Source organism: Aulonocara sp. 'chitande type north' Nkhata Bay, linkage group LG2 (assembly GCF_057382095.1).
Source record: "Aulonocara sp. 'chitande type north' Nkhata Bay isolate Kocher_YH1m ecotype deep benthic linkage group LG2, A_spYH_male_GT1.1, whole genome shotgun sequence".
NCBI lineage: Eukaryota > Metazoa > Chordata > Actinopteri > Cichliformes > Cichlidae > Aulonocara > Aulonocara sp. 'chitande type north' Nkhata Bay.
Genome location: NC_141345.1, coordinates 31979104 through 32000857, shown reverse-complemented (window position 1 = coordinate 32000857; position 21754 = coordinate 31979104). Strand labels below are relative to the sequence as shown.

General features: G+C 38.1%; 1 protein-coding gene across 12 annotated transcripts in view; it reads right to left on the bottom strand.

Moving 5' to 3' along the window:
* LOC147338204 (LIM and calponin homology domains-containing protein 1-like) overlaps positions 1-21754 on the bottom strand; it is an 82838-nt gene that overhangs the window by 38077 nt on the left and 23007 nt on the right. For 11 of the 12 annotated variants that reach the window (XM_086259204.1, XM_086259164.1, XM_086259212.1 and 8 more), the window contains exons 2-4: positions 10040-10110; positions 7692-7761; positions 1163-1269 (exon numbers count right to left, since the gene is read on the bottom strand). In XM_086259204.1, coding sequence (XP_086115330.1) covers positions 1163-1269; positions 7692-7761; positions 10040-10110 — 248 coding nt within the window. Of the gene's footprint in view, positions 1-1162; positions 1270-1936; positions 2237-7691; positions 7762-10039; positions 10111-21754 lie in introns of those variants that run through there. The other variant, XM_086259255.1, reaches the window with a different exon arrangement.

Here is a 21754-nt window from a genome sequence, read left to right as displayed (position 1 = left end):
TAGATCTTTCTTACATTAACTAAATTATTATACTTGTAGATATGTGCACATGCTGAATCAAGAATAAATAAACAGAGACGCAAACAAAATAGAGATGCATTGCCCCATCTCCAAAAGCACCTTTAAAACCCTTCTGTGAATGAAACCTTGGTAATACACAGCCAGCAGACAGTGCATGCCAAAGACAGTGAAACACCCACATATTCACACAAACACATATACAGTATGAAAAGCTAGATGCAGTTGGCTTTGTTACCAAGCAACAAAGTAGGAGTCATGGTTCAGTGTGTGATGCACACCCTTGTGTTTTATTTGGACAGAGACCAATTGTGTCTCACAGATATGTCATTGTTGCTTCACTGGCACAGGCTCATGCAAACTTCCATTGACTCCCGTCTACTTATTTGTGTTTCAGTGAACTGCTTGATTGTCTGATGCAGAGAATGACAGACGGGTTACTGACAAAGTGAGACAAAGAAATGCACAACCAGTGTTTGAGACAAGCAGGCTAAAAGTGTTCACCATCACCATCTAGTGATATAGAGCATTTCCAACAAAGAATTTTAGGAAATACAGTTTTTTTTGTCTTTTTTGTTTGAAAATTTAAACCTCAATTTAAATGTGATAAGAATAATTTAAAAAGTTTAAACATCTGTCCTATAACAACAGAGAAAAATATCTCCAAAGGTAAATGTGGAGATATTTACCTTCTGAAGCAGAGAAACATTTAGGAAAATTCCATTCACCAAAGCTTCACTTTACTATGAAAGAACAGCACCCTCACTATTTTGTAGAGAGATAAAAGTTAGAGTCTTGTGTAAATAAATGTCAAAGCTATAAATAATTTAAAGCTCACATTAGTAAGTTTTATTTTAAAACTGTCACCTTTAGTTAGTGCCACAGTAACAGTGTCAACAGAGCGCAAAAAACAGTAAATTCTAAGACATTCACAAACTAAGCAAACTGATTAAAATTCATCAACTAACTTTTAGGCTCTTTTTTGTCATCCATGTATCTATGTTTTACCATCTGGAAAGCATCACATTAGACTTTTCTACATACAGTATATATGGTCAAATCTACACAGTCAACTCTGCAGGACTCGACTTGTTCAAATGGTAGATATTATCTGTGGAACATAACTCAAGTGGTCGAGTCTTACTTGGCCGTGGGGCGTGTTGATGTGTCCTGCAGGTCTCCAGGGTCAAAGAGCTGGGAGCCCTTCAGTCCTAACTCCTCACAGCCACGCAAAAACACACTGAGGTTGTCCTGTAGAGCGAAAGCACAATTTCATTGGGATAAATACTAGGAGACAGAAAGAAAAGCTACATCAGATAAACCATGCAAGACCTCAACTAATATACACTTTCTATTATAATTACAGAATTGTATTATTCTATTATTCTATTCTAAATGCAAACTCTGCAAGAAGGACCATATCATTTAACATGAATATACACTGAACTACTCGAAACATGCGAGTCACACAGGTGAGACAGATCACTTATTGACTTAAACATTTAAATCAACATGTTGCCTGGCTCATTATTTCATCAAATCAAAGTTCATCTAAAAAATAAAGGGAATGAATATACAAACCAATATTAACTGCTAAAAGTGATTCTGTTGACACAGTTCTAGCCCTTCTGAGTATGTCTACTTCATTTATTTTCATTGGCGTAGTAATCTTCCCCCCCCACCCCAATTTTATATTTTCTTTTCGATTAAATAGACTGAACTCCTGGTAGAAACATCTTTGCACACTAACAGCTAAAGAGAGAAAATGTCAACATTCTCTTAAATTATCCCACATGAACCATGTCCCACAAACATTTCCAAGGTCTCTGTCAGCCAAACAAACTGAAATGACCAGATACTTTCTTTCCTGCACAGAAACACACACAAACAAGGAGTCTCGCCATAAAAATCAGGATACCTGCTCAACAGAAATGTGACACCATCAGGTTTTGTGCCCAGCTTTCGTACATCTCATCTCTCAGATTACTCCAGCTTTCGCTCTTGACGGGTTCCTCTGTTCAAATATTTCCTGCTTCTTGTTTATCGGCTTCTTCTCGAATCCTTCCTTCCTTCTCTCCTCAATGTTTTATTCTGCCCATCGTCTTAGTCCTTCTCCCTCACTCTCCTTTGCTCTCTGACAAACTCTTTGTTGGACGCAACCTGAGCCAGGCTCTCCTCTCCAGTTCCCAGGTTCTCCCGCTCTCTTTGTTTCTATGTCTCTCAGTCTTTCAGAGGGCCACAACCTAAACTCTTTTCTCCCTTTCTCTCTCTCAGGGTGTCACCATTTCCTCTCCACCCCAATTGTCCCAAACACAGTCTCTCCCTCTCACATGCCAAACACAAGCACACTGTGCTTGTATACATGCACTTGCACAAAATGCTGCTTTAAATAAACTCTTTTTGGAATATTCAGACACATAAAACTTGGAGTGTTATTTATATGTACACACTACCAAGTATAAAATAAAATAAAAAAACCTGGTTAAAGCATGGGTACAATGACAAACATGCACACTTGTTCTCACGATCCTTTTCCAACTGTAGCAAACTACCCCTCCAAATCCACCCTGCACCTTCCTGTGTTTTTGGGACAGTGCCATCTCTGCTCTCCTGGTGAGGCAACCCCACCCAAAGATATACACACTTATGCTAGGATATCTCTCTAACAGGACCAGCAAGGTCTTTTTGAGAAATTTTACTTCTGAAATGACACACCTGCCACAGGATTAAGCTGATCATGGTCATATTAAACTTCAAAACAAAGGGTTTTCACATCAGCTGCATTCGATTAATACTAGTATTTATTTTCCAGATAGTAGAAATGAGTTAACACTTGGAACAAGGAATCCTCCAACTCACAAAGGAGGAGGATTAGAATTTTTGTGAAACATACTCTAAGAATATGATCATCATACTGATGTAACACAGGGAAGGCAACATGGTTTGTTTTTCCCACACAAAAACTTGGATCAAATAATATCTTTAAGCAGACATAATGAGTCTACTTTGAGCTGTTGCCTAACATCTGAAATTGCAGAAAGTTGAATATGAGACCAAATACAATACAGATTTAAAGAAAAAAAAAAAAGAACTAAGAAGCATACATAGATATGATTAATTATCACCTTTATAATAATTAACAACGACAAACATTGTAATATCCTTTGCTAGATTTAGATATGATAAACTGAGCTGAATAAACAATGATTGCATTATCCAACTCAAGTAAATCACAAGATAAACTGTTGCATAGACACAAAAAGCTTTGCAAACAAAGGAAGTGTACAACTACTTGACTAGATGTTGCTGTGCTTGCAAGTTGGCAGCATAGAAAGTGGCTAAAATAATTATCAACATTTTACCCATGTACTTTCAGGTTGACAGTTGGTTCTGCAATGTTTTTATAAAGCTGCAGCCAGAGCAGAGAGCTCACTTGCTCACAAACAAGATGGAAAAAAGACAGCTCAGAAAAATCACAGCAGTTATGCATTATTTTTGTAGGCTGTATCACCCTAACCTGCTGAATGACCCTTTGACTAGAGGAATGCATAATCACATTTTTCACAGGTGTGTGTTAACCTATAAGCAAAGATAATGGCTGCTGCAAGCACTGCTTATGGTACTCCCACTTGGCAAGTAAACTGTAGATTTGTGACTTCAATGTTGTGCATAACACAAAGTAACACACATTTCTGCTGCAGGTGAAATGTTTTGGTTACAGAATAATGTAATTAATGATTTAACTTGGTTGGTAAATATAGACACATACATACACAGTATTTCTATAAACCGTGGCTCATCTTGTCAATAATCTATCTATAGTCCATCCATCTATAGTCAGGGGCGGCAGGGGATATGGTAGTGTGAAAGAGGAACTTAATCTTGTTTCCAATTAAGCAGTTTCATCCCACATTTTCTCTGTTTAGTTCTAATATCATGTAGTCTGGAACCAGAATAAATAACAATAACAAAAGGGGATTTATCTGGCTCATTTGTTAGCAACTAACATGATAGATAAAGGGGCAATTTAGTGGGTATTTGGAAAGAGTGTGTGTGCGTTTTTAAGGAAGGGAGTATAACTTTGTTCTGATATGCAGGTCCTTGCCACAGGAAACTGGGTGTCTACCACAAAGAAATGACTGACAGCTGAATGTGTTTGGAGGAGGACTTGATGTCTGGAGGTAGACTCAGAAATAAAGCCCCTGTCCACTCTGTCCATTCTCAAAATTTCAGCATTGTGGTGAAATTAGCATGAATTAGAATGGAATGTAAATTAATTTTACAAACATCAGAACATATGTTCTTTAGCTAACACATTGGTCACATATTCCGAGACATAAAGGTCAAATTAGTTTTATATGTTTGGATTTCTTCAGACTTAACCTTCACTGGAATTTGATTAATGTCCTAATTAGAACAACAACTTTCTCAGGGAAGCAGGTCAGAGTTTAAGGCCTGATGTTGGACAATTGTTTTTGTCCCTTTCAAGAAAAACACTGCAAAAGACTTGGTAAGCCACCCACAGATCACCTCAGATATCTAAATATGAAATGGATTTTTCAGAGCTATCAGTCATATAAATTATTCTAACGGTGCAAAGTTTAATATGGCTCAATTTTTACTGCAGTGGTGAATCAGGTTTACAGATATTCTAATGACAACAGGATAATTAATTTTGCTTCAAACTGAAAAAAGAAAGTCTTCAACTTGATCAAGATTAAATTTTGAGTTGACAGCAAACACTTTTATATTTTTTTCAAAAATGAGTCATAGAATTTTTAAAATTGATATGCAAAATATGTAAAGTTCAAATTGGAAGGCATTTATGTAACATACCAGTGTTTATTATTAAAAATAATATAAAACACTTGATCTAATAAATGTCATGTCTAATGAAACATCTATTCAAGCAGATTAATTACTACTATTCATATTAATTAATTACCACTACTCGTCTTGCCAGGAGATCACCGTTGCATGTCTATTAACACACTATAAGACATGAGCATGCCAGTCAACCCAGAGATGCCTGGGATAAGAATCTGCCACAACCAGCGAACACTGACCTATACAGCTCGACCTGCCAAAACACTGAGGTAGCTGCTGTGATTATAAAACAGCCTAAACTCCACAGAGACTCGTTTTCGCATTAGCCCCCAAACAGGAAGAGGAAGGGGGAGTAGGCTATGTTTTATTACGATGGTCCAGATAACAGCAGTCCCCTTGTTTATGTATTTCTCACCTCACTAATCAAAGCCAAGAGGAAGAAAAATCCCTGCAAGGCCACAGGAACTTAAAAGCTATGAAACTTTGTAAGTATAACGAGTCACTTTATTCAGAACATCCAGCCGCTTTTTTTGTTTTCTTGTTTCAACTTTTATTATATATTATCCTCTAGCTACTAGTATAAACAGGCAGTCAATGGGTTACTGATTGTCCCTTTGAGCTAATTAGTAATGGCTGTGCTGTGTTTTTTGACCTTTAAGTGTCTACACCTGAGGCTAATTAGATTTCTTTTTATTTATAACTTTGGGACATGGAGTAGCCACTAGTGGACACAGTGATGCAACAGTTCTAGCTATAGCATCACCATGCCACCAGAGATACACTATGTGGACAAAAGTAATGGGCAACACCTCTTTAGCTGTTTGTACAAACAGTCTCAATTAGAGCCTGCTATTGAAACTCCTTCTTCTAAGTATTCCACAATAAACTACGAGTTATGTTATTGCAAAGTGGAAGAAATCTTCAGATTACAGATTGTGGTTTATATCATCAAAAAGGCGTCAAATAAGCTTAAAAATGCTCATTTATAATATCCCTTGTGTTACAGCTTTGTTTCCTGTTCACTGTTGAGAAAAATAAGACAGGAAATGAAAAGTAAAAACTCCATCATCAGATACTGTTGGTTTGATGCTCAGCAGAAAAGCATCTTTGGACCCTGAAAAAAAAACAACAACCATGAGCTGAGTGGATAAAATATATCTACTCTGCTGAAGTAATGCAACAATGATCCAAGTACAAAGGTTTGAAAAGTCTATTACTTTATGGTAGAAAACATAAAGTAATTAATTATCCAACGCTCTTTAAAAGTCAGAGCACTCAATGGCGGCTATTAGTGGCACAGTGAGACAAGAGTAGCCATTCTGCCCAGACCACGGCCTCCATCCCTCATCTGTGATGTTGTGATCTAAATAATTACATATTTTTTGTTGCTGAAGTACCAGAACTTCTGCTCTAAACTGCTATCATCGACAATCATCACATTTAATTCAGAAATTCCATTTTATTAAGGAAACATTCTGCCAGAGTAGTTTTCTTTGCTAAAACACATCAGTGTAAAGTACAGTTAAATAACTGATGATGCAAAGCTTTCACAATGACACAAAACAGGGCAAAGCATCAGTTGTTTTCTTATCAATACAAGAATAGACTGCCTATTTCTTAAATACAGTGATATTTGCCAAAGGATCAAAATAAGTCATGCATTTTCAGAATGACTAATAAAATATAGTTTTAATTGTCACTTTTTTAAAACTTTTACTTCTTGGTGTTCTATGTTTACAAAAAAAGGTGTTAAATTAAACGTGAATATGAAAAAAAATTACAAAGACAGCCTGAAGTTATACACTGACAAGCTATTCATGAAGAGAAGAGAGATGGAAGTACATGCTATCAACTTTCACTATGACTATGTTTACATGCGAGTGCTGGTCCTGAAAGGCCACTTCATCCAGATTAAGGTCTAAGGTCGTTATGAAAGAACTCTACTGTATTGCACTGTACTCAGCTGGAAAGTATCAGTGTCCGGATCAACTTCAATTCACAGAATCTCATTCAAAGCAAGACCCAAACTTGGGATTCTTCAGTAAAACCACAGACAACAATGAACAACTTCCATGTGAGGTTTTGGGAGCAGGAATAGGTTTCTATCATCTACATCTTTGAAAAATCCTTTTGGTTTTGATGCACCTCACCAATAATAATGTTGAGGCAGTAAATGACTTTGGGACATATAAAATCCTCAAGTGGATTTTTTGTGTTCCTGCAGTGATCCAGTATATTTCATAGCCAAGGGCTCTCAAGATTATCTGGTTCACTGCAGAACTGTACAATAAGTAAGCTTTTAAGTGCTGAGTGTTACACGCGACTGCTAATGCACACTTTGCCTGTTGTGCACCACAGCAACAAACATAATCACCATCTTAATACAAACCAAAGAAACAGCTTAATGTAACATAAACTTCATCTAATTCACATCCATAACTTTAGGATACTGAATTCTACTACTACTGCTACTCAGCAACTTTTGAAAAGCAGACTTAACAACACGTTTTTCCCTGAGAGATTGTATCAGCTCACCCAAATTCCACAATGACACAACAGTACTTGGGGTGATGAATGGAAGAAAAGCCATTTTCTTACAAGCTGTTATTGTGGCCTACCCCAGCTTCCTCTTGAAACATATGGAAAAAAGTGATGTATGAATGTATAATTAAATGTGGCCTGTAGTCTAAAGACTTTGAATATGACAGCAAGTTTTGATATTAGACAGCTTTGAATCATAGTATGACAGTGTGACAATGAAAGAAAAAGGAGCAAACTATAAAATGGTCTTCAGTTTTGGTTAAAATGCTGTAAAGCAGTCTAAAGAATGATTCCAAAACACTTACTAGGCCAGCAATCGGTGTTGGAAGTCTATTGATTTTCTTCACCAGTCCAGGTCTAATTGAGCTCAGCAACCTGACAAAAGACGCATAAAAAAGAAGACTTGTGGCTTTAAAACTTCTTTTACTGACATGTTGACTTCAATACTTCAAAGCATGCATTTCAAAGATGAAACGTCGCTAGAGCAGAATGAAATAACTGCAGGCAAAATACATGAATAGGTTTAAACTGTGGGTGTCTCTACAGAGAAAAGAAAGGGGAATTTAAAGGGATAAAGAAACATTTCTAAAACTCCCCTGTGGCGTCTGGAACATCTATAACGACGACGCATCCTAAATCACAGTGGAGAATCGTTTCTGCTCCTTTCACCCACTGGGACCTGTTAACTAGTTCCAGTAAATGTTATATCACAGGGAAGCACACATGAGTAGGTTTGTCTTGGTGCTGTCATCTCTCATCAGACCCACGCCGATGCGAAACCTTTTGGCGGGAAGTGTACAGTACATTGCATTCCTCAAACTCTGCCCGCTTATCAGCCATGAACAAGCAGTTTCAGCATTCCCGCCTCTCTCTCCCTTCCTCTCTGTCTCCAGTTTCATCTTTTGTGCGTGTTTTCATCAGAGGAAGCGCCGTAATGATTCTCCTCTAAAAAGGAAAAATCCGCCCTTGGATACGAGGTATTAGATATCAACAGTCTTATGGTGTTCATAGTATTTCAGCAGGTATTTTGAGATGAAGTGCTGTAATTTACCTTTTCAGTGAACTCTCTTTCCCTCAGCATGCCTCATGTACTCCTACGTTAAGTTGAAGATTTCCTGCTACACTGTATATTTCCAAGAATAATTCTGAACAACCCCAGGAGAAGGCAGTTCTTAATCCTACCTACATGCCAATATATTAAGATGTGTAGGTGGGGAGAATGAGTAATGGCATCAGAGAAGACAATATTTTCACTCTGAAAATTGCCTGGAATGTGAATGTTTGTCTGCTTTTTTAAAATGTAAGACTTTGTTTATAAACATGTTTTGGGGGAAATGGTTTTCAAATCCCACTGTGGCTTTGATGGAATTATTCAAACTTATATGCTGGGAAAAGAGGCCCACTTGTGTCTCCTGAAAATTTCACTTTCAGCCATTAACATGGTTGAACTGTGAGAGACATGTCATCTATTATCAAAACAAAGGCACAGTCAAAAGAAATCTAGACGCATAAACAAATAATCTTATGAGTGTGTACAGGGACATTTCCTAATTCTTTGAATATCAGGAAAATGAGGAAGAGGTTGGAGAGCATTTAAACTGATTCAATCAGGTCTCCTCTCTACCTGAATTATATGTAAATGAATTACTTGACTGGTTGTGCAGTTTTGGGGCCAAGAGGATGTCATATGCTCCAGTAACCAAGGACTCACAATTTTGATCACAGCTCTTGCCAATGACCTCTATAAATGCACTGTTTCAATGATCCCCAGTCTGTAATCAATCTGCTACAGTGGCTACAGTCAATCTGTAGCCATTTACTCACAAGATTATCCCGGACATTGCACGACTTTCCATTTCTCCGACAGCATCTGTCACTTTATCTCAGGACTTAATAGGGAAATCTTATGATGCCATAGCAATACTTGCATTGCCACTTTTAATCCAGCACAAATGGCTAAATTAGTCTTTATTTACTTGGTTGTAATTTCCCCCCCTTTTGTCAGTCACTTAGAAAGCAATGAAGGGCTTTTATTTTTGAGACTTACAGTACTACTGCACGTCTAAATATTCCATGATTTCCCAGAAATCCCCAAACCAGTGGGCACACTGGTAAATTGGCTCTGATATCTGTATTCACAATAAAGACAGCACAAACGCTGGGTTTGTGCAACACTGGCAGCAACTGGGACGTGGAAGAGGAAAGCGCAAGTGCATGTGAGTGTTTTCAGTCTCGTTTCAGCACCTCGACTCAATATGAGTGGGTATACCAGTTCAAGAGTCAAACTAGACGACAATTGAACCGGACACCAGTCGTTTTGATCACTGGACCACACTTCAAAGTACTTGAAACAAAAACCTGCTTGACTGCTAAAGTTCTTTCTATTCACTTTAAATAATGTGTGATTATTTTACGTTTACCAACCAGAGCATTATGATACTGAAACAAATACAGTACCACTATAAGTATTAAACCAAACAGCATATGTACAATTAAATTACAAAAACATCACAATGAATTGGTAAGATGACTAATCATTGAAAACTATTCAAGAATAATAAACGTACAAACCAGAGATGTGTAACATTCTGCTACTAGATTACAAGAAAAAAACAAAACGACAACAACAATAACAAATATAGTCACAACTTACTCGCACAGTAGTATTCCATTCTCTAAACCTCCTCGGAAATCCTTCTCACCAAAACATCTTCCTGTCACAGCCTGCAGATGGGAGTAAAAGGATTGAGTTAGCAACATATAACATGTAAAGAGGGCTTCAGGTTAAAAGAAAAATTAAGAATGAAAAAAAAAGTGCACCAAAAATTGTGTTTAGTGGCATTCACTGCTGAAAACCAAAAAGCAACACTTATCAGCACACCTTTTAAATCTTTCTTTGAACTGGATAGATTGTGTGGAGAGGTGCACAAAGACTTCTCGGACATATATCAAGTCCCTCTTAAGTCAACAACGCTAAACGCTAACAAGCTTGACATAAGCTGCAGTCATCCCAGCCAAGTGGCTCTGGCAGGCTAATGTGGTGGGACAGGGGATTTATCGGGTAATAGTTGGTCAGACCCTCTGAGGAAAAAAAGCTGCCAGCTTGCATGTGAACAACTACTGTACATCATAAAACATGCATTTACTTGGACAAATATTGCACCAGATATGTATGAATCTCAGATGTGACATTTAGTTTCAGTTACTGTGAGGATGGTTGTTCCTTACTGCAAGAGATTCTGGATTCTATTTTAAAGCTCTTAAGTTTTTTGAGCTACTTTTATGTGTAAAACTGGTCAAGGACAAACACATGCGTGCATTTTGCACAGACAGACAAATAGACAGATAGATAAAATACAAGCAATCTTATACAATACAATCTTTAGTGCAACTCCAGTGTTGAAATAATTACCTCCAAAAATCTGCTGTTGCGAGACTTTTAGGACCAAGCCTACTTAAAATCTATTTATTCCCACAAACGCTGGCAGACAGTTGGTGTAAAATGAGGAGACCTCTTTAGAATGCTCTTTTAAAAGCCAAAACAATTACAAGATTAAATTTCCTGAGAATTTCTTTCACATTTGTTTGCACAGCTGTGGGGAAAAGAAAATGCGTGGAGATGTAGAGTATCTGGCCTGGCTGGATCTTTCTGTCAGCTTCTTGGCTAGTTTGGGAACCTGGACCTCTTACAAAAGAAATGGACTGCTGTGTGTCAATGAGTGGGCCGACAGTAGGCCTCATTTCTACGAGAGGCGTGATGTTTGGTGTTCAGGAGAGGCAGATAAAGAGATAAGCAGTGAAAGGAAAGTGGCAGAGAATTTATCACTTTGCTGACATTTAGCTATTCACTGCCACTATTCCATACTGCAGCAGCACTTATGAACAGGCCATTGTGTGTCTGGTGTTGACAGCACAAAAGCAATGAGTGAAGCCTGAGTGTGAGGCCTAAAAGTCTGCCTTACAGTGCAAACAGATGGTTCACAAACCCACACTGCAACGGACCTGCTCTGCACAAAGAACTAATATTTCTTGAATTAAACATGAATCGGACAAAGGTCTATTCTAAGAGTTAAAAGTTTTTTTCTAAAACATGTGTTGTGCCTAGACCCTCTTTACAGACATACAATGCAGGGTAGGGATGCATAAAATGCAGGATTATGTGCCAGGAGACCAAAATTTGGACCTTGGTTTTACTTTTTCTCCCCCACTCACTGTTTGATGTCGTTTTTACTCGCAGGTTAGGATTAGTCACTAACATCTACTTGGTAAGGTTTAGAAAAAAATTACAACATGTTCCTTTAAAAGCGTAATTCCTCTTGTGCAAGTTGTGTAAGTGAGACACAGGGAAACTCAATCTTAAACTTAATCTGCAAGCAGGGAATAGAGCCAGTTTGTTATATTTTATTTGATTAACCTGCACAATAGCTGATGTGCAATATGCAGACTTGTATTTGCATTATTTTTCTTACAAATACCTAACAAATAAAAAAAATTGTGGGAAAATGGCACCCCACAATAGTGTTCATGGGTTGGATGTCATTATCTTTAAACTTAATTTGCACTGCTGTATAGTTTATGGACATACAGACAAAAAGAGCAGCCAGTGTGCACCTGTGTGTTTATGCACCAGTGTGCATAGATGTGTCTAGGACCACACTGTGTCATAATGACATGCCCGCACACACGCACACTGCGATAACAATCCCATAAATGGTCTTGCAGTTGGAAACAAGATACAACATGTTATAGAATGAGGTTCTGTGATCCTCCTACATGCATTTTGTTCCCTCTATATACAGCCAGGCTAGCTATTTCTCCCTGTTTCCAATATTTATTATTATCTGTTATAAAATTTACAGAAATTAGAGTGTTTAGAATGGTCACATCTAACTCAGGAATAAATCAAATAATTCCCCAAATGTTAATTGGTTTAGTCAAGCAGACGACTATCGATGTACATTTTCTTCATTGACTGCCAGTAGTAGTTGGAGTCACTTTGATTCAGGGTAAAGTTACCTTGCCAGAAAATTGTCTTGGCTCTTCGTGCTCATGCTTAACTTAAACAGTAAGATTAAATCTATTCCAAAACCACACCAAATAAATATTTTATAACACAAAAGATTCTTTTGTGAGAGATTTTACAACTAGAGGACAGCTAAATGATCCCACTATTAGCTAATGGCATTTTCATCCTTTATACAGTTGAGAATGAAATTTCCAGGTCTTACAATACTTTGTAACATACTGTAGTGTTGTGCATGAGAGATTATCCTTCCCAGGGGATTAGCGTTACTGAATAGCAATCCCAGGTTTCAGCACATTAAAAATAGCATTCCCTGGTTTGGTTCAAGACAGCAACATTTCATGGTCAGTGGACTAGACAGACAAAAACAACACAGGCCATTATTCTTTAAAATAAAATTTAAAAATAACTTTCTATGCTGACTTATAATGTCCTTACAGGTGGTATTTTAGGATTTCAGTGGAATACACATAAACTATCATAATTTCATGAAAAAAAGAAACAATGAAAAAAATGTTTAGAACTGTACGTGAATATTAAGCTTTTTTACCAAATCCAATAAATCCCATATTTCATTTTATTGGCCTTTAGTAGGTCAAAAATCCTCGGTGGAAACCAGTGTCTCCAAGGGTAAATCAATTAATATATTGCCTTTTGGGGTTCATGCACATTAATATCAATTACATGTTTGACTTCTTGCTACAGAAAGTTCCGAACTGTAGAAAATGTAAAGGGTTTGGTATCCTCATTATCCTGCTTTTCAGTTTGGCAGTGTCTGCACACAAGCCAAGGACTTTGATTCATGCACATCTGTGGCACATCTGTTAGAAGACACTCCTAACTCCTCTGTGACCCAAGGGAATTCTTGACTATACCATTTGAGCAAAATACAAAATCAAATGGACATATTAGGTAAAATACTTGTTGATAATGGGCATACCAGTGGTGACATTAAAAATAAATATCATTATTTATAATAAGGGGCTAGCTACCTGCGTGGCCTTGCATCTCTGTTGCATCAGCTATTAAAATGTTATTACCTGCAGGTTAAATATAAAGACAGAAATCTACAAAAGAAAATTTCAAGTGGGCAATAAAGATTTCAACAAAAACATTACTTACAGCAACTATAATGGAAAGACTAATACCACAAAAACTATTTCCTGATCACAAAAACAAATATTCCGATGAGAACATTTCAAATTTAAAAGCTGTCAACGCAAAGATAAAGCTGTAAAGACCTGGAAGGTTCTGGATATGAATGTGTTTTCTAACCCCTTCAGGGTCATGTGAGGGTATTCAATTAAAAAGAGGAATTTGTTGCCTTTGTTGTTTTCAGTGGAATGTCGCCCACATTGTTTCACACACAATTGAACGTTGTTGATTGGCTTTACTTTCCTTCTTTTCACTTCCTTTTCCTTCAGAAGCCCTTCATGTGTCCAGACCAAACTAATTCTCATGGATTCATGTCTAGAGCACCCATTACTATTATTCTTACATCAACAAATAAAAGAAGTCCCCGTTGGTTTGGAAATGCATGAATGAAGCTTGCAGAGTCAAACTTTTGCCAAATCAAGTATCCCTGAGGGAGCATTGGTGTGTGTGAATCTATTTTTTACTTTAATGAAACGATTTCTGAAAACGAATACCCAATAAAAGGCTAGCATGGAAACTCCAAAGAGACTTTGCTTTCATGTTCTGAGAGATAAAACATGTGAAGTTAGGAGTCTCCTCCACAGTTAAATCATATCTGACGGTGGACCACAATTTCAAAACAATTTACTAAAAAAATATCGCCAAGAAAAATGAAAAACTAGGAACGGCAGTCATAACAACAGCTATATCAAAGAGCCTTCCATCAAACCATTGAGTCTAAGACCATCAGTGTTGGCTCCCTGTCTGAACCAGATAACTGCAATCCTTCCACTGTGACTGTCATCCAATGAAAACAAAGCCATTGCAGTAATCTCAGAGGCCTTGCTTTGGACCACTACCTGTCCCAAATTATCAAGTAATAGCTCAAGATTTACAGAGAAGCTGTTTTTTGTGACTTGTAAAAGTAAAACATTACTTACATCAGGACCCTTGGGCAAAGTGTTATCGGCCTGTTAAAGAGCTGAAAGCTGCTAGCTCAGGGGCTGGTGAACATAAAGAGAGACGTGCTTCCAACCCACAGACTGCTTTATAACCACATGCCTCCTTTGTAGTCAAACACATTCTGCTTCACAGGATGTTGCCTTAAGTGTGTTGCATAATCCTGGTGGAATCCAACACTGTGTGTTCAGGTCCAAGAACACATGTAAATACGTCTTCTGGCCTAGGGCCGGTAATCTTGTTAATTCAACTGGGCAGGAATCTATCCTAATCTGTAAATGCTTCTGATTAACAGAACAAAGGCAAGAGTATGTAACCTAGCAATTCACTAAGAAGTGCGGGAGGAACAGAAATAAACAATAATGCTGCTGCGTGATTTGTGAAGTCGAGTGTCTTTTCAAAGCAAGCGACACAATAAAACCACTCAATGTGTTCAGTACTGGAGAATCTACAGTAAATCAACTTTCCAGTTCAAGACAAAACACCATCTTGGCACAGAAATGGAGCGTAAACTGCCAAGTTTTTAATATCATAAAAAGATAAAATCTTGCCTCTGGCTTTTTTGAAAATAAAGGACTTGATAAAAAAGGGAGATTTCCAAAGACAATAAATAAATAAATACATTAAAAAGGAGTGAAATTACGAACAAATGACTGTTCATAAGAGGAGACTCTCTGGCCGGAGGTACCCAGTCTTATGGAGCCTCAAGAAGTTCACCCAAATATAAGGAGTGGTATCTAACTATGATTAGTCATCCAGACCTTTTCAGTGCCTGCCGCCACTGCCACCATCACAGGGATCCTTCATTGTGACTACAGAGCCTTCACTCTGTGCACAGTGTGTTGGCGTTTGTATAAATGGGAAAGAAAAGGAACTGGGAAGTTGATCTGGGGTCGGGTTGATCTGAGCAAGCTAGGTTAATTTCTCAATAAGCACTTTTACTTATGTCAAATGAGATGAGTCAGCATTTGTGTATATTTTTGTGCACTGTTTATCCAATGGAGCACAATATGTGAGTTTTTTTAAATTGTGAAAATTATGTTGAATGAACTCTGAACTTCATACTTTCAAACAAAAAACAAAACATGTCTTTAGCATTGAGCCAACAGTTAGCTGACAGTTGGAACATATTTTATCCCACATAAAAGACATTTTGGACTAGCTTCTAAGACAAGAGATTATAACTACATAAAGTATTATCTAGAAAAACCATCTGTTGTATTTAAGAGAATGAAGTTCAAGTTTTATGTGACAAAGTATGGAAAGAATCAGAATCAGAATCAGAATGGGTTTATTGCCAGATGTTGAGGTTTACAACATTAGGAAATTGCTGCGGTGCTTCAGTGCAGACAATAAGAATTAAAGTGCTATGTAGAAAGAAAGATATGTGCATGAGATATACATGAGATATATACATGAGAATAAGAATTATGAGTGCTACGTAGAAAGATATATACATGAGTGCAGGTGGTGATCAGTGCCAAACATGAAATGATGCAGTGACACAGCGTAGGGTCATGTGTTAGTGGCGGGGACAATCATGTGGTTATTGTTCATGTGTCCAACAGCAGAGGGGAAGAAACTGTTCTTGTGGCGAGAGGTTCTGGTGCGAATGGACCGGAGCCTCCTGCCTGAGGGGAGCAGGTCAAACAGACTGTGTCCAGGGTGAGAAAATCTATTTATCAACATATCATTAGGGATTTGCTAGAAACCACCATTTTTCAGTGTAAGAATGAGCTCCAAATCCTGTAACAAAGTAATTTCCAGTTAGCAAACTGAGGTACTTAAGGTATTTGGGGCCCATGTGAATCTGGAAAACGGAATACCGTGTCCATCTTTGAGCCCCATGCCTAATCTTTAGCATACATCATGAGGTTTCTATGAGTTGGCAGAGGTTTTATAAGATTTGGGATAATATTGGATCTTGCCTCTGAAGTTGACATGGCAGCTCCCCATTAAATCACAACAATCATCAGCACATCCAGCCTTTCTTCATGTTAGACTGATCTGGAGACAGCATCACCAGATCCAGTTTGCAGAGCAAAAACAGCCAGAGGGATGATCAAACAAGCATGTTCGCACAATCTAGCCCTAAATGCCAGTGACTAACAACAGTTTATCAACCGACACAAACACAGAGACCCCTATTGGACAAGACATCAAAAAGCATTCAGTGACCCAGGCTTCTACAAACCCATCAGTATATGTATTTGATGTCAGCATGTGTTTACAGGATGCAAACACCAAAGTTCTTTTTCCTTCTTTTTGGCAGGAGTTAAGACAAATGGCTTTGAGGAAGTGGCTAAAGTTTTTAAGTCAATTGAGCAAAGTTGGAACGGCAGTAGTGTTGCTGCCCAGCCTGGAGACAATGAACAAAAGAGTATTATGAAACAGGTATTAAGCAAGCAATGACAGTTAATAGAAACTAATTAGCATGTTATTATAGGAAATAGTAGAATCAGCACTGGAGTGCAACAGTCCAATCACAGAGCAGGAATGCTCAGTTTATCTGATAGATGAGTGAGTTTTATAGAGTAAAACTTGTGAAAGGCTGAACTGAACAAATGCAATAAAGACTGCTGTCAGAAGGAAAGCATTTAGGTACAAAACATCATTTAATTTTCAATCTCAAAGATAAAACAGAAAAAAATATGTGTGGGACAGCATGTTATGCAAGACCTTTGTACCACACGCCGTAGGCAGCAGCAATGAATTATGTTGATTTATAGTCATGCAGAGCACAATAAAGAGGGAAAAGAAGGAATAAATAAAGTGTGCAGTTCAAGAGAAGGAAAGGAAAAAAAAAACACTGAAACAGACTAGTTAAACAGAATAGTTTCAAAAGTGGTAGGAATCACCAGACACACCACAATATGATAATATCACAATACTTCATCCATAATATGACATAAAAACAATTTGCTGAGTTATCACCTTTTTTCAAATTCTGTCCTTAAAAGTTAAACTTTGTCAGTATTGTTTGTATCCAATAAGAAAGTCATATCACTTCAGTTATTTATTTATTTTTTGCTGCAAAATTATATTGTTAAGAATACCAACACTGGCACTAAAACTTGTCATAAATATTGTTATAAGATAGAGTTTATAAACGCAAAGAGGTTGCAGTCCTATTTTTACTCAATGCGAATGTGCCTTTAGATTGGTCTGAATTGGAAGGTAGCTTTGTCAAGCTAAGTGTGTACACTGTTGGATGTTTTTTCAGTTGAGTCAATTCAATTTCAGATTTATTTATCTAAATATCAATACCCTGAATTGGATAAGTGGAAGAGGATGGATGGACGGATGGATGGGTGGAAATATTAAATATCTGGTGTCCCTGTATGGATACATTTTTCCCACCCCACCCCACCCCCAGTATGCAATAGATTTCCTTTTAAAACACAAACACTCTCAGCAGTACTGTCACATTTCAGTCCAAAGAGCACAAATGTTTCCAGGCACATGGTGGATCCTGTGAGAGTCATCTGGCGTGGGAAACCTACAAAACCAATGCTTAGTCATGTACTGCTCCTACTCAGCAAGACACACTGGTTTTCTCTGAGAAGAAGTTTCATCACATTAACATGTTAGACTGGAGCTGTCAACTGACACTCGAAGAGCAATCGTGGTCCAGATAAATATTTAACTACAAAACTAGTTGGTTAAAAATAAAAAAAAAATGTGGTCAATCTCATGCTAAAGTAGAAACAGTAAAATGAAAGCTCACTCTGAATCCGAGAAAGACATTTTCTTGTGGTGGAGCTATAGCTACAGTTATAATAAAGTTTAATTCATGAATGAGGAGCATTTTTCTTTTTAACACAAATGGACAAACAAAACAATAAAAATTAACTACCAAAGACTGAAACTGCACATGAAACCAAAAATATATAGAGATCAAGGATTGACAAAAATGTACTGAAGAAAACCCAAGAGCCACATCTCATTTAGCATGTTTAATTTTGAATTTCTTGAGTACAATAAGTACAATTACAAAAAGACTGAACAAGTGTGGAACAAGCCTCTTCTCTCTAAAAAGAAGATGGCAGCATGGCTTAAGCTTGCAAAGTAGTCTGAGCTGAATAAAACCTTTCTCTGTCCTTTGGACAAAGGAGAACTTGGACATAATGCAAAGGACAATCTTTGGTGAAAGGTCCAACACAGCATATTAGCACAAACAACTCATACTGTACTTTTCAAGTACAGTGGTGAAGGGGCGATAATTTTGGCTTATTTTTCAGCCACAGGACCAGGGCAGCTTGAAGTTACCAAGTTGACCGTCTATGTATAAGAACTCTAGAGTTAAATTTAAGGCCATATGTCTGATAACTAAAGCTTGTCTGAGACTGTGTCATACAGCACGATCCTACCACAAACACCAAATCTAAAATAGTATGATTCATCTCTTTTGTTAGCCAAAGGGTCGCAAAGCCCAGTCAAAGTCCAGACCTCAACCTAACTGAAAAGCTGTGGTGGGCCCTTAAGACAGCTGTGCATACAGTGGGGCAAAAAAGTATTTAGTCAGCCACCGATTGTGCAAGTTCCCCCACCTAAAATGATGACAGAGGTCAGTAATTTGCACCAGAGGTACACTTCAACTGTGAGAGACAGAATGTGAAAAAAAAAAAAATCCATGAATCCACATGGTAGGATTTGTAAAGAATTTATTCGTAAATTAGGGTGGAAAATAAGTATTTGGTCAATAACAAAAATACAACTCAATACTTTGTAACATAACCTTTGTTGGCAATAACAGAGGTCAAACGTTTACTATAGGTCTTTACCAGGTTTGCACACACAGTAGCTGGTATTTTGGCCCATTCCTCCATGCAGATCTTCTCGAGAGCAGTGATGTTTTGGGGCTGTCGCCGAGCAACACGAACTTTCAACTCCCGCCACAGATTTTCTATGGGGTTGAGGTCTGGAGACTGGCTAGGCCACTCCAGGACTTTCAAATGCTTCTTACGGAGCCACTCCTTTGTTGCCCGGGCGGTGTGTTTTGGATCATTGTCATGTTGGAAGACCCAGCCTCGTTTCATCTTCAAAGAGGTTTTGGCCAAAATCTCACGATACATGGCCCCATTCATTCTGTCCTTAACACGGATCAGTCGTCCTGTCCCCTTGGCAGAAAAACAGCCCCATAGCATGATGTTTCCACCCCCATGCTTCACAGTAGGTATGGTGTTCTTGGGATGCAACTCAGTATTCTTCTTCCTCCAAACACGACGAGTTGAGTTTATACCAAAAAGTTCTACTTTGGTTTCATCTGACCACATGACATTCTCCCAATCCTCTGCTGTATCATCCATGTGCTCTCTGGCAAACTTCAGACGGGGCTGGACATGCACTGGCTTCAGCAGCGGAACACGTCTGGCACTGCGGGATTTGATTCCCTGCCGTTGTAGTGTGTTACTGATGGTGACCTTTGTTACTTTGGTCCCAGCTCTCTGCAGGTCATTCACCAGGTCCCCCCGTGTGGTTCTGGGATCTTTGCTCACCGTTCTCATGATCATTTTGACCCCACGGGATGAGATCTTGCGTGGAGCCCCAGATGGAGGGAGATTATCAGTGGTCTTGTATGTCTTCCATTTTCTGATGATTGCTCCCACAGTTGATTTTTTCACACCAAGCTGCTTGCCTATTGTAGATTCACTCTTCCCAGTCTGGTGCAGGTCTACAATACTTTTCCTGGTGTCCTTCGAAAGCTCTTTGGTCTTGGCCATGGCGGAGTTTGGAGTCTGACTGTTTGAGGCTGTGGACAGGTGTCTTTTATACAGATGATGAGTTCAAACAGGTGCCATTCATACAGGTAACGAGTGGGGGACAGAAAAGCTTCTTACAGAAGACGTTACAGGTCTGTGAGAGCCAGAGATTTTCCTTGTTTGAGGTGACCAAATACTTATTTTCCACCCTGATTTACGAATAAATTCTTTACAAATCCTACCATGTGGATTCATGGATTTTTTTTTCACATTCTGTCTCTCACAGTTGAAGTGTACCTCTGGTGCAAATTACTGAACTCTGTCATCATTTTAAGTGGGGGAACTTGCACAATCGGTGGCTGACTAAATACTTTTTTGCCCCACTGTACATTATTGCTGGCAAACCTCACTGAAGATAAGCGATGATATAAGGAAAAGTGGGCCAACAATGTGAGATACCGATAAAGTAAGTAATTCACAATATTGCTGCTACTGAATCATAGGGTGTCTTAGTTTTTCACAGGATTGCTTAGAATCCTTAAATAACTTTCCTAAAACTGCACATGCAAAGTGCTGACTCATTTAAAGGTAATTGATAAGTCTTATTGTTATGAATTGTAATATTGTAAAAAGGGTTTATAATCCTGATTACATTATGACAGAAGTTTTTGATATTAACATTTGTTAGTCATCACTGTAAAAACACCGCAGCTCTTTAAAGACTGCAGTTATTCTGATTTTTATGGAGATACGTAATGCTGGACACACAGAAGTCAGTTAACTGGAGGCCCTAGTTTTAAGATATCATAATTGAAATGTCAGAATATAAAACACATGTCCTGTTTGGTTCTTTCCAAATGCAACCAGGCTTTTTTCTGTCTTGCTGATTTTTTTTCTTTGGTTTTCAGTGAGTAGAAAGTGACTCTCTCACTCAAAGGTAAAACAGCTTTTAAGTTGAAAGGTTTTCTCGTGTTATGACCTTCATGTTTTTCTTTTTTCTTTTTAACTGTACCTGAGTGCTGAGTGCCCCATGTTGGTGGTGATGCTGCTACATGTTACTCGTAATACAAATAATTTTCTACTCTTGAGACACTGGTCAACACGACTGTCAGTTTTAATAGTAACCACTTCTCCTTTTCACCCTTGCATACAAGCGTGCAAGTGCCCAACCGCTTGTCACCTGGTTTCAATTAGCAGGAAAAAGACAGACAAACACAGTCACACACACCAAATCTGTTACATTCAGCTAAACACCCTGTGACAGTAATTCCCAAAGACTAGTAGGTGAACTTGGAGTGTAGCAAGTTTTCCACACTTGGCTCAACTTTTGCATCTCTCTTCAACAGAGCAATGAATCAACTCCCACTCATGAGAGAGGTGACACATATGGCACAATATTAACAAAGTTAAGTTCACAGTTTAAACTAACATTTAATCTGTTGCCACTACCTTGTTAAGGGAGTATTCAAAAACTACTTTTAATTTACTAGTTGCACATGTCATCCAAGTTAGTTTACTTTTCAAAGGGTGCTTGCAAAAGATGCAGTCT